Genomic DNA, 15,026 nt, shown 5'->3' on the forward strand with positions numbered 1-15,026 from the left:
CCAAAATGACACTAAATCTGTTTATGAGAGCATACCATATTCAGGTAAAGTTTAAAGTCCATATTGAAATGGGGTTATTATGCAGTCATTAACAACTATCACCAGTATGGCTCAAATTATAAGTTATAAACCCAAATAAAAGATAACAGTAATTTGGTGTCGGATCTTAAGAAATTTGGCAAACTTAACAGATCATAAACAAGAATCAATATTGTAGTCCTATCTTAGGAAGCACCCAAACTTTGGGTGTGGTTTGGACCTGTTCATAAAATTATAGTCCAGAAGTGGTTTCCATATTGAATTGAATTCTGTATCAGATTTGTTTTTAAATACGAAGTCAGCTTTGACATCAAGTCATACTTGAATAATTTGCAATTCATCTGCGAAAGCCAAAATGTTGTTACCTGCCCACAGTCCTTGGGGTACAGCAAGCTTTCAGACGTCCACTGAACAACGCTTGTTCTTTAAAAGCAATATTAACACTTCCTTGTTCCAGGTCACTTACCAACTTAGTTCATGATGCAGAGATTCTGTAATGGTATGTGGGAATGACCTTGCGAGACAGGAGGGAGAGCCGCAGACAGGACAACCCGCGAGTGAAAAATATCTCAGCCGACTGAAGGGAGGAGGGCGTGGGCAGCATCTCAGAAGGGACCCTCCCTAGTTTTTTGGAGAGTAAAAGGAGAGGAGGGGAGAAATGCTTTCGGCCTTGCAAGATTCTGTTAATGTAACTTTACAATGAAGATTTAGTACTCATGGTGGTGCTTCTGAAAGGCTAACAGATTCCCTAGAGATTTTGCTCCAGTCAGCTGTTTCTTAAGTGAAATAACTTTCATTGCTGAGGCTTACAAAAAGCATTGGCTGGATACAGAAAGCCATCTTTGTAACTTTATGAAATATTGCGCACTTCTCAACAGGTAACACAGGCAAACGGGGACCTCTACCCAGTGCTAAGGGACAGTGGCAAAGCCACTGTGTTCTGCTCTTAAGCTGTTCAGAGGCATCTGGATGGTTGATCTTGATCAACCATGGGCATGTTATCTAAGGAAGATACGGCTGAGTCACGAGTCCTTGTTTCACTGCTGTTTGTCCCACCAATGCTAGGCCAGATGAAAGGACTCCCACCCACTAGGGCTGCCCTGACAGCCCAGCATTGACTTTCCTGCTTTGAGGACGTAATCTGGAGAAGGGAACTGCCTTAAAACCCAAAGCATGCTCCAGCAAGTGCCCTGTTAATGTTTCAGGTGTGGCGGAAGTGAAGGTTCCACACCCTTGTGTGCCTTCCCTTTCCGATCCCTATCCTTTTTCATTACTTCCCAGCACTTATTCTGGAATCTTGATTTTCATCCTTCCCATTTTCGGGCATTTGCCCATCTTGGCAAATGTTGGGGCTCTTTCAGGGTGCCCATGAAATCTGGAGTTTGGCGATCATCTTGTCCCCGGCCATTTGCTGAGCTAGAAACTTGCTTTGTGACATAACGGTGCAAATACAACATTTGGTCAACTTCATCATTGGCATCCATTTTGCAAATGATGTAAATCAACAGGAATCAGTTAAACCATCCGGACTATTTCAGACACAGCAGACTGTGTCCAAAGTCCATTGAAATGATAGGTGGAAAATTGAGGATTTCTGCGCACCTCTTACGATGTGGTAAGTCACGCAGAGAAAACTTTGCTTTAGAGAATGGCCTGCAAGTCAAAGCAATAAATTTTTACACATTTTTTAAAGCTGCATTTTAATTTGGTTGAGAGCATTTGCTTTGTGTGTTTGAGGGTGTGCTTGAGGGATCGGTGGAAGTTCTGGCACCATGCCACCTATGTTCAGAAGTCATTGGCCAGACTTTTATGGAACAGCAACCCTGCATAGAGACAATTGTGAGCATTCAGCCCTTACACTGGACCCTTTCACAGCTGCTAAGAGAGGGTTGCACCTGCCCGGTACAATCATCCCGGAGTTCCCAACTGGTAGCGGTTCCTTTAATCTTGGGCAAGTTCCATTTCTGTTCAGCAGGAGACTTCCACATGAGTGCAGCCAGGGTGTGTGCACTCCGGTAAAGGTGTGTAGGGAGTAAGGAATGTGACCTTGAAGGAAACATTTTGAGCGCTTTTGCCTGGCTAACAGTGCTTGCACGTGTCCATCCAGGCCATCTTCCTTACTCGCTGCAAAATGTGAATATGCCCCTGCAGAGCCCTTTTGCTCATTCGCTTCCTCTCTGTTTCCAGAAATTGTCGATGGCAATGCCAAGATGACCTTGGGTATGATTTGGACCATCATTCTCCGGTTTGCCATCCAGGACATTTCAGTGGAAGGTAAGAAACAGATTTGTGCTTGCTACATCATTAAGGCCCTCTTCGCGCTTCCATCCCAGGTCAGCACCAGCCTTCCTTTTAACCCAGTGTTTTTCAAACTTGGCCACTTCAAGAGGGGTGGACTTCAGCTCCCAGAATTCCACAGCCAGCATGCTGGTTGGGGAATTCTGGGAGTTGAAGTCCACCCCTCTTGAAGTGGCCAAGTTTGAAAAACACTGATTTAACCCAACTTTCCCCTGGCTTGACACCTTCCACAGTGGCCATGCTGGATGAGATTGATGGGATGGGTGGTCCAACACATGTGGAGACCACCTGATGGAAGGAAGGCTGGCCTAGGCTAGTGGATTTACTGTGTGTGAGTGGAAGAGAATAAAAACCAAGGATGAAGCGTTGTGGTGATCCAGGATGGTGCTCACAACTTCTGTGCTTTCGGCTTCCCGCAAGATCAGTTCCAATAAATCTTTCAGGGCACAGCTGCTCACTCAGCTGCAGTAACAGGGATTTATGTATTTGAAGTGTGCCCCTGGCTGCTTCACCAAGAACATCCTAGGACGACTGTCATTTAGCAATCAGCAGCTGAGGGATCTGGGCTCCGAATCTGCTCCCCCCGCCAAAGCTTTCTGTTTCACCCCCAGAGTGGCCCTGATCCTAGAGACACCTCAAACCAATTCAGAACACACCCTGGCCACCTTTCCCTCTCTCCTGCTGCATGTTGATTTAAAAAAAGAAGACCAGCAAAATGGAACGTGCAACAGTACAACGAGCATATTAACGAAGGGGAAACGATTTATTACAACCCTTCGAGTCGGTTTGGGTGTGCTGATAGGGGGATTCAATGGAAAGAACTTGAGGAATTAAATGATGGGGTATAGAATAGGCGTCACGCGACCAGCACCAGAAAAACATCAAAGCGCCTTTACTTGATTCAGACTAAAGGTTCAGAGGGCTTCTAATTAAGAAATAAAGAGAAGCCGTGATACCATAATAGCAGCCATCTTTAAACTAGGATTTCTTCCTTGTAGCCCCTGCAGACAGTGTTATCCCTCCCAAATATTATCAGCCCACTACTATGGATTCCTTTGGGATCTGGTCCACGTGCAGCCTTTTTTTTTTTTTACTTAGTTGTAAAGCTTCCCAGGCATTAAAGACCCATATTGTCCTTGGGCTTAATAACAAGATCCTGCCTTCCCCCTTGGCTCCCCCCACCTGCTCTGCAAATGTCCCTTTGCCTGTTCCCTGAATCCTTCACTTGCCTTTAAGCAACCCTGTTCTGCGGCAGGCTTTGCTTTGATGCTGGCTTGATTTCGTCTCCATCCTGCAATTCCCTCCAAAGCCCCCCCCCGCCCACTTGGCTTCCATTCAGGGAGGTCCCAAACCCTGCTTGCCGTTTGCAAACATGTGAAAGCCATTCTCTAGGAAGACACTTTCAGCCCTTAGTTCTTTTCTGGCACCTGGTTTGCGTGGGCTCCATTCTATTCGTTTGGTTTTGCATTGTATGTTTTATTCTTTTGTCACCTGTCCAGAGTCTGTTGGGATGGGGATGGAATATAAATATAAATACTGGAAAAAGAAATACTGTATCTATCTCTCAGTGCAAGGAATGCATATATAAATGGACTGTTCTCTGGAAGCAAAGGTATTCCAATGGGCTTTGATTTATTGTGAATTTAGATTTATAGACCTGGCTTGGCTCTATCCCAGTTGTTTTTCAACCTCGGCCACTTTAAGACGCGCGGACTTCAACTCCCAGAATTCCCCAGCCAGCATGGCTGGCTGGGGAATTCTGGGAGTTGAAGTCCGCGCGTCTTAAAGTGGCCGAGGTTGAAAAACACTGCTCTATCCTGTTGCTGCCCCAACTTAGAGTGCCATGTTGGGAACTTGCCCTCCTGAGCAGCACAAAATGAACAGCATATTTTTCTCTTTGTGTAGAGACTTCAGCCAAGGAAGGGCTTTTGCTTTGGTGCCAAAGGAAGACTGCTCCTTACAAGAATGTCAACGTGCAGAATTTCCACATCAGGTAACTCCCCTGCACAGTTTTTTGTTTTTTTTTAATTTTCCCAATACTTGGTTTTACCTCTTTGAAACACAGAACCAACCGTCTCATGTCCAGGGAATCAGGCCTCTTTGGAAGGCTGCGGAAAAGGACTTCTGGGCTTGGCGCTTCCCCATGCAAGATTCCGCTGGCCTGGAAGCCAAGCTTTCAAAGCTTTCTGCTCGGACCCGAGGCCCAGGCTTTGCTGAATCCAGGGCACTGAGCAAACTGGCCAACTTCCTTCCTTTACATAAAGGCTTTTGTGTTGACAGCTGGCTGCAGCAAGGTTGCTGTTTTGGGCGGGTTGATGGATGCTGATCAAATGAAGCATCCGGTGGGGAAAAGCCCCTGGGGGCTCTGATCCTTCCATCACGCAGCAAAGTTGATGGGCAGTAGAGCAGTGCGGCTGTTCACCCACCCCCTGCTTAATTGACCCGGGTCAAAGATGGGGCACTTGCCGTTCTTGGCCTGATTTCAAAACTCCTGCAAGAGAACAATTCAGATCTTTGGTAAGAGCTATCTGCCCTTCCCTGGAGCTTGGGAACAAGGGAAGAATCTCAGAAAAAATGAGAGGGAGAGAGGGAGGGAGGTCAAAGAGAATATGGCAGCTACCACTCACTCCTGGGCCTGGCTCTGTCCACTTTACATTTGCTCAGCCCAATCCCCTCCGTGGCTTACTTCTGAGTAGATGCTTTCCTCAATAGCAACACCCACCCCCACACACACAAAAATGGCTGCCCAACCCCAACATCTGGAACAGTCATGGTCTTCACTGGTTTTAAAAAGTGGGTGGGAGAAGGGAAGTGGGTTGGTGGGACTGGAGGATAGATGAGGACCCCACCCCAGGACCCCCCAGCAGATGGCTACAAAGTGCCAGCCGTAAAGAGCTGCTACTGAAGTCTGGCTCCCTTAAATTCTAACTTTAATCATTCTTTTGATGATTCCCAAAGCTGTCACCGCTTATTTCCTTCTCATGGTGGACCTTGTAGGAGGAAAGCCGCGTTAGTGGCAAGGGCAGAAGGAGACCCGCCTTTGAGTAAAATGGAGGAGCTTGAAAAGGCGCTACTGGGCTCCTTCGGATGCGGCACCCCTTCTGTGTGATAATGCTCTTCTTAAGATGCCGTTTGCCATCTCAAGAGACAGGCCCCTGACCCTCTCTCTGGTTGTTGTTCTTTTTCAGTTGGAAAGACGGCCTTGCTTTCAACGCCTTGATCCACAGACACCGGCCAGAGCTCATTGAATATGACAAGCTCCGAAAGGTATGGGGGGGACTGCCCTTCTCCTCTTGGTTTTGAAAGAGTCTGCACCTTACCCTGCAAGAACTTGCCTTTCTGCAGCAGCTGAAAATGCCAGGTTTAGTGGGTTGAGGGAGGCCTGGGAGCAAATCCCATTTTGGCCAGAAGCCCCTGGGTTACTCTAGAGGGGTGTTTCTCAACCTTGGCCACTTTAAGACGTCTGGACTTCCACTCCCAGAATTCCCCAGCCAGCCTTGCTGGCTGGGGAATTCTGGGAGTGGAAGTCCAGACGTCTTAAAGTGGCCAAGGTTGAGAAACCCTGCTCTAGGGTAAATCATAATCTCCAACCTGGGTTCATTGGCCAAGAAAAAGGGAGTTGACAGCGACTGGTCCCAAGATCAAGATTTAGTGCATGGTTGTCGACTAAAATATCCAGCCAAATCCTTGGGGCCAGATCCAAAGTGATCTGAAATTTCATCACGTTTGTTCTAATGTGGAATGGGTCCCTGTACTCCCCCAAAATGATAGAGAATCCTTAATTGGTGGAATCCCAAAAGCAGGGCTTCAAACATGCTTCAGTGCACATTCCATGGGAATGTTTGTACAGGTAGTTCTCGACTTACGACCACAATTGGGACCCGAACTTCCATTGCTAAGTGATGCGGTCATTAAGTGAGTTGCACCCAATTTTACAACCTTTTCTGCAGCGGTCGTTAAGCGGATCCAGCTTCCCCCATTGACTTTGCTTGTCGGAAGCCCCCTGGGAAGGTGATCACAAATGGTGATCACGTGACCTTGGGATGCTGCAACCGTCATAAATACATGCCAGTTGCCAAGCGCTCGAATTTTGATCGTGTGGCTGCAGGGACACTGCAACAGTCGTAAGTGCAAGGACCGGTCGTAAGTCGCTTTTTTCAGCACCTTTGTGACTTCGAGCGGTCGTTAAATGAACAGCCGTGGGTTGAGGACTACCTGTATTTGGAAGCTTTAGGGAAGCTAAGAAGCTTGAATAGAAATTCAGGCCCAGTTGCTGCTTGTGTGAAGGGGGAGATGCGTGTTTGTTCTTTCCAGAGGAGCTGTTAGGGCAATGCCACCCATTTTAACAACTGGGCCTCTCTGGCAACTTTCCTTTTCCCAGGACGATCCAGTCACGAACCTGAACAACGCTTTTGAGGTTGCAGAGAAGTACCTCGACATTCCCAAGATGTTAGATGCAGAAGGTAAACCAGAGATTTCTGCCTTAATATCTTGGGGTTCCATTTAGTTCCGCAAGCCAGATTTTATAACAGCCGTTTAGTGAAGCCAGCTAAGCTGGGCACTGCAGTGCAGGCTTTGCCTTTCTGCAATCAGAAGGTTGGGTTGAAGAGGCCAATGTAGAAAGGTCAGGGAGATGACCTTGAGAGAAATAGGCAAGAGCCATTATAGAAGCAAAGAGGGACAAAACATTCTTTAGTCCTAGGAAACAAGATAGTATTAAGAAGAGGCTCAGGTGGGGTCCTCCCTGATTCCCAGAGAGGAGAAGCTCAGTTGGGCTTGCAAGATCCTGTTGTTAGAGCCTATCTCAATAGAGCGTAGTTCTGATCTTCCTCCAGAGTCTGTTTCCTGATCTGGCCTACCCCAAAGTGCTGACATCAATCTTGTGAGCCCGATTGCCGCTGGATGTCCAAACTAATTTTTTTAAAGCTATAAAATAGACTGAAGGACTTCAGTGGAATTCAGAAACAATTCCTAATAATGTTTTTAATTCATTAATTCTTTCTTCTTTTTTATATCAATAGCCCCTTTCCCCCTTCTTTCTATGCGATTATGTCCTAACAACCAGGAAACACGCTGAGACAAGGAACTGGTCTCTAATGTTTATTGCTAGTACTTAACAGGAATCCTAACAAACTGAAGAAGCGTGGGAAAACCCAGACATACAAACCCCAAAGGTTAAGGCGGTCCCAATCTGCGTCTCTTTGAATGGCTGAACAGTTCCTCAGTGCTACGCATGCGCTTGACAGTCTGGGTGGGAGCCCCCTGCTGGCCATCCTTACTCATGACAGATTATTTGTATTTAATTTAATAACAATAATAATAATAATAATAATAATAGGAATGTAAATATAAAAAAATTACAGAACAACCCTGAAATTCCTGCTGCAGTTTGAGCACAACTCTTGCCGAGAGGAAAAGAAAACTGAAAGGAATTGCCGCAAAGTTATAAAAGCTTTGCAGTCTTTTCACGGGCTTGAGTTATGGCAGGAAATGTACAAATCTAGGATAAACATCCTACTCGTACATTGGAAAGGCAACTAATGTCCCGTGTCAGTTCTTCTGGATTTTCTGGCGTGAACTTTTTCCAAGATGGGTTTTTTGCCTGCAGGGGAACTTCCAAGTCCCTGGGTGAGGTTAGAGCCCAAAGGGAATAAGTTTGGAGAGGAATTGTTTCTGATTGACTTAATACTTCTTGTTCGCCTTTCAGACATTGTCAACACGGCCCGTCCTGATGAGAAGGCCATTATGACCTATGTCTCCAGCTTCTACCATGCCTTCTCTGGGGCACAGAAGGTACCAGAGACGGACAGCCCTTTTTCCATTAACAGCTTCTGTTCTTTCCAGCATCCTGCGTTCTCTTGACTTCCCTTGCAGAGGGCCGCCGCTTCCAGCAAACTGGAAACCCAGACCTCAGCTAGTTCAGGACCAGCTTTAAAGGGCCTCTGACCCAACATAGAAAGATACAGGCTGGTTTTCCAAAACTGACCATAAGTACTTTTGGGGAGGCTGCTGTATGAGACTTGGCCATGTAATTAATGGGGGCTGCTTGATGAGAAAGGAAAGGGCAGCCTTAAACGCTTCGCCTTCCCTTCCTACAGTAAGACCAGGACTCTCCAGCAAAACAGGGACTCCTGGACTCGTTAAAATTCATCTTCCCCCCTCAAAGAAATCAGTAAGAAAATTCACTGAGGATGCCCCCAGTCCTGAATTCTCACTAAGGAGGCAGCCTAGCTGGAACACGATCCAGTCACACCTGGAGTGTGTATGCAGGACCATGCAGTAAGGGCTCAAAGAGTTTAAGGGCCGCTCCACGGATCAAGGATGAAATTGGGTTGCTTCTGAGAGGCTGCTTGGGATTCTCTGGCCTAAAGAAAGGATGTGGAATGGCTGAGTTCTGTCCCAGCTGAGGTCTGGGTCCCCCCGGAGCAAAGTCTGTCTTTCGTCCTTCCTCTGGTCTGCTGCATGCCTGAGCAGGCCCGGAGGGTCTTCTGCTGCGCCCTTGACTCCACCTCTCTTTTTCTCTTTCCTCTTGCGCAGATATTGTAGGCACGCTCAGGCCCGACGAGAAGGCCATCATGACTTATGTCTCCTGCTTCTATCATGCTTTCTCAGGGGCTCAGAAGGTGAGCTTGGGCTGGGCTGGGCTGCTTTATGCTGTTGTTGCTGTTGCTTTGGAGAAATCTGGCTAATGGGAGGGCTGACACTAACTGGTCCCCTGCTCAGCATTCTGGAGCATGGCGTTGTTATATTGGCATGAAGGGGCTTGGAAGAGCAGGGGTGTCTGTAGGTGAGAATGTTGGGCATGATCACTGGGTACAGTCCCCCAAGAAATACTGTAACAATGGGCCAGGAAGAGGATTTTGATCAATCTAAACTGGTGTTTCTCAACCTTGGCGACTTCAAGATGGGTGGACTTCAACTCCCAGAATTCCCCAGCCAGCCAGAATTCTGGGAGATGAAGTCCACCCTTCTTGAAGTCGCCAAGGTTGAGAAACACCAATCTAAGCCAACTCGCCCGTCATTCCTGCCTGCCTTCTCCATCCTTTTTGAAGGCGGCAGAAATTAAACATGAGAAGATGTTGACTCTTGAGAGCAACTCTCCAGCGTGCCTTTAAGGAGAGGTGAAAGTACCACCAGGAGGGCACCAGGTGTGGAACTGCCCTCCTTCCAAAAGCTTCATCTCTTCTGGGACTTCTATCTGGACCTGATTATTCTTGCTTGTTATTAAGGACAGTAGAGAGATGCGCAGACCCCCCTCCCTGCCTCAGATACTCTTTAACTTCCCCAAAGCTTTCTGGCTGAGGTGTCCCTATTCAGTCTTCTTCAGGTTGCATCGTAGGAAAAATGATGTGATGTCGACCTCTTGGCTAGCATTGGCCTCAGCAATGTAGTTTCCAGCACAGGCTGCGGAGGCCCCAGGCAGCGCTGGCTTGTGGCAGGGAAAGGATACCACAAAGGTAGGTGTTGGTCGCATCTTTCCCAACACCTCATGCGGAACTCAACCTGGGAATCTGCAGCTTTTTCTGCATTTCCAGATAATCCCAGGAGATTAGGAATAGAAAACCTGGAAAAGGCCCAGCGTCAAGTTCCTTTTAGCCCTGAGGATTCCTGTGGGAGGGTCTGACGTCGGACGTTCTGGGCCCAAAAGGCGAAGAACAGCCACAGGGCTGAGTGCTGAAGGGGAATTCTTTGGAAGGGGTTCATCGGTGACTGGCCGCTGGAGTGGTGGGCCATGTTTGCGTGCCGCGAGGAGCGGATTAGAGTGGGCTCCGCACATCTTCCACCAGCATGCTCCAGAGCAGGATTAAGAGTTGTGGTTATCACACGGTTTCCTGGACATCTGGGGGGGGGGGGGGGGTTGTTCTCTCCTGAATGTAAAAGAAAAAATACATTTTAGTTCTTATTGCTGCCAAGAGCAGCTTGATTTTTCTCGTAGCTGTGCCTGGTGAAGCCTCTCTGCCCAGCATGGGTTTCGAGGTCCCGTTAGGCTTCCTGGCTCATGGTCCTTGCTCCTTGTGACTTTCAGGAGCAGAGCCAAGTCTGAAAATATGCACCCGCAAACACGGATTTGTGCTGGGTGTAGAGATCTGTTTTTCTGGCACAGAGTTTTGTTTCTTTTTTTCCCCAGCTTAATTGCTTGCTTACAGGTAGTCCTCGCTTAATGACCACAATTGGGAGCGGAATTTCGGTTGCTAAGGGAAGCGGTCAGTAAGCGAATCTGACCCGATTTTACCACCTCATTTGCAGTGGTCGTTAAGGGAGTCACTGTGGGTGTTAAGCAAACCATGTGGTTGTTAAGCGAATCATGCAGTTCCCCATTGATTTTGCTCGCCAGAAGCCAGCCAGGAAGGTTGAAAATGGTCACGTGACCACAGTACGCTGCGATGGTCATAAATGTGAACTGGTTGCCAAGCATTCAAATCATCATCATGTGACCGTGGGGACGCTGTAACAGTCATAAGTGTGAGGGCTGGTTGTAAGTCAGGTTTTTTCAGCACTGTCGTAAGTCTGAACCATCACTAAATGAATGGTCATTAAGCGAGGACTACCTTGTTTATTTTGTCTTTAGCATGCTGAGCATACAGCCCTGTTCATAAGCTCCTTCCTTTTCCTCCCTGGCTCTCTTCCCGTCGGATGCTGAGTGCCCCTTCCTTCTCCTTGTAGTCCAGAAAGGGAAGTTAGAAACCCATCGCCTGAGCCAGGCCCTGCATAGTGCCCCTCCTTCCACATGTCTGAGACCAAGATTCCCTGGCTTTGTTCGCTGCACTAACCCTCCATTCTCCTTGCCCTTCCCTTTGCTGTGCCCGCATCCCTTTCCCTCGGCAGCTGTGGCTCCCCCGTTACTTACTTTGGGTTTGTCATCGTGTTTCTGGGGACTTCGGTTCCTCCGCGTCAGGTGGGGTGGATCAGGCTTGTAAGAGGCCTGCAACGTTTCATTGGCTCCCAGTAGTTTTAACCAACCCCAATAAAGTTCAAAGCTTTAAAAAAAAGAAGCTCTGCCAAGACTGGCTGCTTAGACGGGTAAAGCGTGTTCCAATGTTTTGTGCGACTTGCCTGGCCGTTGTGGTTTGTGGGATTAGAGCGTGCAGTCAAAGGCACTGTTTCTCAACCTTGGCAACTTTCAAGGTATGTGGACGACAGTTCCCAGAATTCCCCAGCCAGCACAGGTGGGCTTCAACTCCCAGCATGTATGCTGGCTGGGGAATTCTGGGAGTCGACGTCCGCACACCTTAAAGTTGCCACGGTTGAGAAACGCTGCTCTGGAGAAACTTGAACTACCCAGGCTTGAAAATGCTTTTGCGCGTCACTTTTTGCTGGGAGTCTCAAGAATTCTGGCTTCATCAGGGATGAGCAGTGTGCAGATGCAGGTGGCTGTCCTTCCTACTGGGTCCTCCTGCAAGTGAGATGAGAGAAGTCAACTGAAATCTGTGGTGGCTTGATTGTAAAATGGAACCTGGACCTCTGTTAATCATGCCACTGAATCAGAGCTAGAAGCTACTGTGTCTTCTTGGGTTCCAGCTTGGGATTGTTAGGTCCCGAAGAAGCCCAGAGTCCAACCTTGGCAGATGAACTACCAAAAATAAAACTGGAGTTGAGTTTGAAATATCCAAGGCAAGAAAGACTGACCTGTCACCAAACAGGGCAGAATGGGGTCTGTAAACACCTCGTTCGGGTGATGCGACCTGCTGATCACCTGGACCAGGAATATTGGAGAAGGCCTGGATCCTAGTGGTCCTTTCTGAGGTTGGACCCTAGCGTGGCAAAAGGCTGGCTTACCTGTCTCCAAGGGACAGGTGTGGTTCAGCAGTAGCTGCATTGTTGGTTTCCCTGTCTGCCTCAGATGGGCCCAGCGAGCCTTGGCAACTTCCTTGATCGCCTAGCATGGAAGGCATGAAGGAAAGATGCATCCAGTTCCCTTTCTCAGGGGCTCCAGTGGTTGCTTTGAAAGAGGCCGACATTCCAGAGGGCACGTGAGGAAGGAGGATCCCCGTTTTCCTAGGTGCTAAGTGTACTACCAAGCTACAGCAGAGCATTTTCAGGAAAAAGGCCACCGTTAAAGTTGATGTTCCTAACCTCTGCATGCTTTCTAGATGCAGAAAGATGCAGTCTTTCTGCATATCCCAGCTGGAGGGAGCAATCCCAAGCTGTGCCCAAACTTGATTGCACCCATGTGTGTTTGCAAACAGATGCTCCTCTACATTTGGGGTGGGCTGTGTGATATTTTTAGCCTTGTTAGTTTTTATTATTATTATTATTATTACCCTTGGTATCTGAGCACCAGCTTTGGAGTGGGGGCTCAGCTGGCCTGTCTGCTTCATCAGCTGGGACTGATTAGCTGCACCTATAGTAGATTTTGCCATGTGCCTGCATTTTACCTAGCAGGGCGCATGTCAGCAAAAAGGCTATTGAATCATTTTGTGTGGAGGCGGGCTGCCACAACGGCCTCCTACCTCCTCTTCATTTTTAAAAATCTTTCTGCGCTTTGTGAATCAGACACCAGGATCAATCCCCCACTTTCCCCAGTTACAGGATCATGTCCTGCTGCCCATGTTCCCGTCCTGGAGCTGTTCAGATGTGCTGGATCTCAACCACCAGGCTGGCCCTGAGATGGTAGTTCAACATGCTTAGGGGCACACAGTTAAGGAAGGGAGTTTTGCAACGGGGATGGACGGAAGTTGAATCAGGATATTTGGAGTAGATTGTGGTAGATAGTAGATCTGATATCCTCAAGCGGAGCTGCGACTCCCAGATCTGGAAGCCTCCCATATGTAGAGAATAAGGAAGATGACTTGATGGAGACCTGCATTGCCTGAGCAAAAGGGGATGAAGCATTTTTAAGCCCAGAACAGTGAGATAACACTCACAAGCAGGTTAGATAGACACCTCCCCGATTCACTGAGCTATGAGGAGGAGGAGGAGGAGGTGCAGTGCAATCAGACTGGCAAGTTGTTGTTGTTACAGGCCATCTCAATTGAAGTAGTTTTAGCCTTCCGGTGGAGTTGATCTCCTGGCCTGGGCCACCTAGTGGGGCTGATGCTGTATGGAAGCACCAGGTGGGAAAAAGCTGCAGTTGATCAAGAGTTTTGGGTTCCAGTTGTGTAATAACAGCAACAATAGGCCTAGCTGTCTGGCAGACAGAGTTAGCTCTGAGAATCTTCTACCTGTACAGTCATTCAGGGAAAGATAGGTATTTGGATGTTCATGTTTTCCCAGCACCATAACCTCTACCTTCTAGACCCGTGTTTCTCAACCTTGGCCACTTTGTGTAGACTTCAACTCCCAGAATTCCCCCAGCTAGCATGCTGGCTAGGGAATTCTGGGAGTTGAAGTCCACACATTTTTTAATTGCTACGGTTGAAGAACACTGTTCTAGACCATTATTTTGTGCTTCGGCATGGTGGGTGGACCTCGTTTTCCGTCAGCGTAGCCCATTCAATTCTACAAGTTTCCCCTGCGTTGCAGGAGCGTGTGTCGTAATTGATCTCTGTGGGCTTTGAGGTTGATTAGAAGTAAATTGCAGTGAATTTAGAGAGAGTTCAAGAGCTGAGCTACGCTTCTCCTGAAAAGGAGTTCTCTGTCCATGCTTGGTCCTTTCCTCTCCACGTCTTGCTCCAAAACTGTCTTCTAAAGCAGTGCTTCTCAACCTCAGCAACTTGAAGATGTGTGGACTTCAGCTGCCTGGGAGTTAAAGCTGCTGAGGTTGAGAAGCACTGATCTGAAGCAAGCATGGGAAGCATCCTCTAAGTAGGTAGGTGGATTCCCACTGGGGGTGGCGGGACAGGGAGATTTTCTTCGTGGGAATAAAAGATCTCTCTTTTTTTTCTTTTGAATATCCTATTTTGTTGGCAACTCATTTCTTCCATGGCTCTCTCCCTTTCCACTCCTTCTATAGACCCTCCTCTTCACCCTTTCTGTTGATGTCTGGCTTCCATCTCCTTCCCTTGGACTCTTTCTGCTCCTAGCAAGGTACTTGATCTCTTGACTTTTCCCATTTCATGGCTTCTGTGTAATTTGTCCCCTTCTTTGCTTTCTGGTAAGCCAGGTGTGGGCGTTACGGAGGGGCTCTTCTCCAGCGCATGACCCTCCTCTTTCAGCAGGCCTTTTAACGCCCCTCTCCTGCTGCCTTTAAAAAACCCTGCCTTTTATATCCTATTGTTTTTACAACGTTTTGCAATGGGTTTCCTTGGTCCTTTCTTGTGTTTTCTGAACTTGTGCCAGCTTTGAATGTGGATATCGTTATTCAACTGGGAAGGTTATGCTCATTGGGACGCGAGGGGGAAGAAGACCCATCATCCAAGTAGAGTATCGTTGAAGTGGGATTGACTTTGGGAAGTGGAGCTCCCAAACCATGCCACTGAGAACTTGTGTAGCCTACAAAGGAACAAAAAGGCAGAAAAGAAGAAACAAAAGAAGAAAGACTTTGCAGGAGATGATAGTAGAATAAATACCATAGCTGGAGCTGAACTGCTCCAGCAGTGCTTTCTAAATCCTAGATTAAAAAACCAGTTTGCTTTCTTTAAATGTTCAAATCTTGGCTTATGAAGCCAGGATAACTTGAGGGTTTTGCATGTGTCCTTAATCTTCATGCAAACCAATTGTTTCCCCTTAACATCAATGTTAGAAACATATGGTAATCGGTACTGGGATAAGCCAGCATCTGAAACCATGGCTTGATGCTGGCTTCAGGT

At 47.7% G+C, this 15,026-nt stretch overlaps 1 protein-coding gene across 5 annotated transcripts in view; it reads left to right on the plus strand.

Annotated features, from left to right (window-relative positions):
- Positions 1-15,026, plus strand: part of ACTN4 (actinin alpha 4) — a 79,868-nt gene that overhangs the window by 42,250 nt on the left and 22,592 nt on the right. For 3 of the 5 annotated variants that reach the window (XM_063311946.1, XM_063311945.1, XM_063311942.1), the window contains exons 4-8: positions 2,227-2,313; positions 4,243-4,330; positions 5,526-5,604; positions 6,719-6,800; positions 8,045-8,130. In XM_063311946.1, the coding sequence (XP_063168016.1) occupies positions 2,227-2,313; positions 4,243-4,330; positions 5,526-5,604; positions 6,719-6,800; positions 8,045-8,130 (422 nt within the window). Of the gene's footprint in view, positions 1-2,226; positions 2,314-4,242; positions 4,331-5,525; positions 5,605-6,718; positions 6,801-8,044; positions 8,131-8,874; positions 8,961-15,026 lie in introns of all 5 variants that reach the window. The other 2 variants (XM_063311944.1, XM_063311943.1) reach the window with 1 other exon arrangement.

Source organism: Candoia aspera, chromosome 10, assembly GCF_035149785.1.
Source record: "Candoia aspera isolate rCanAsp1 chromosome 10, rCanAsp1.hap2, whole genome shotgun sequence".
NCBI classification, from domain to species: domain Eukaryota; kingdom Metazoa; phylum Chordata; class Lepidosauria; order Squamata; family Boidae; genus Candoia; species Candoia aspera.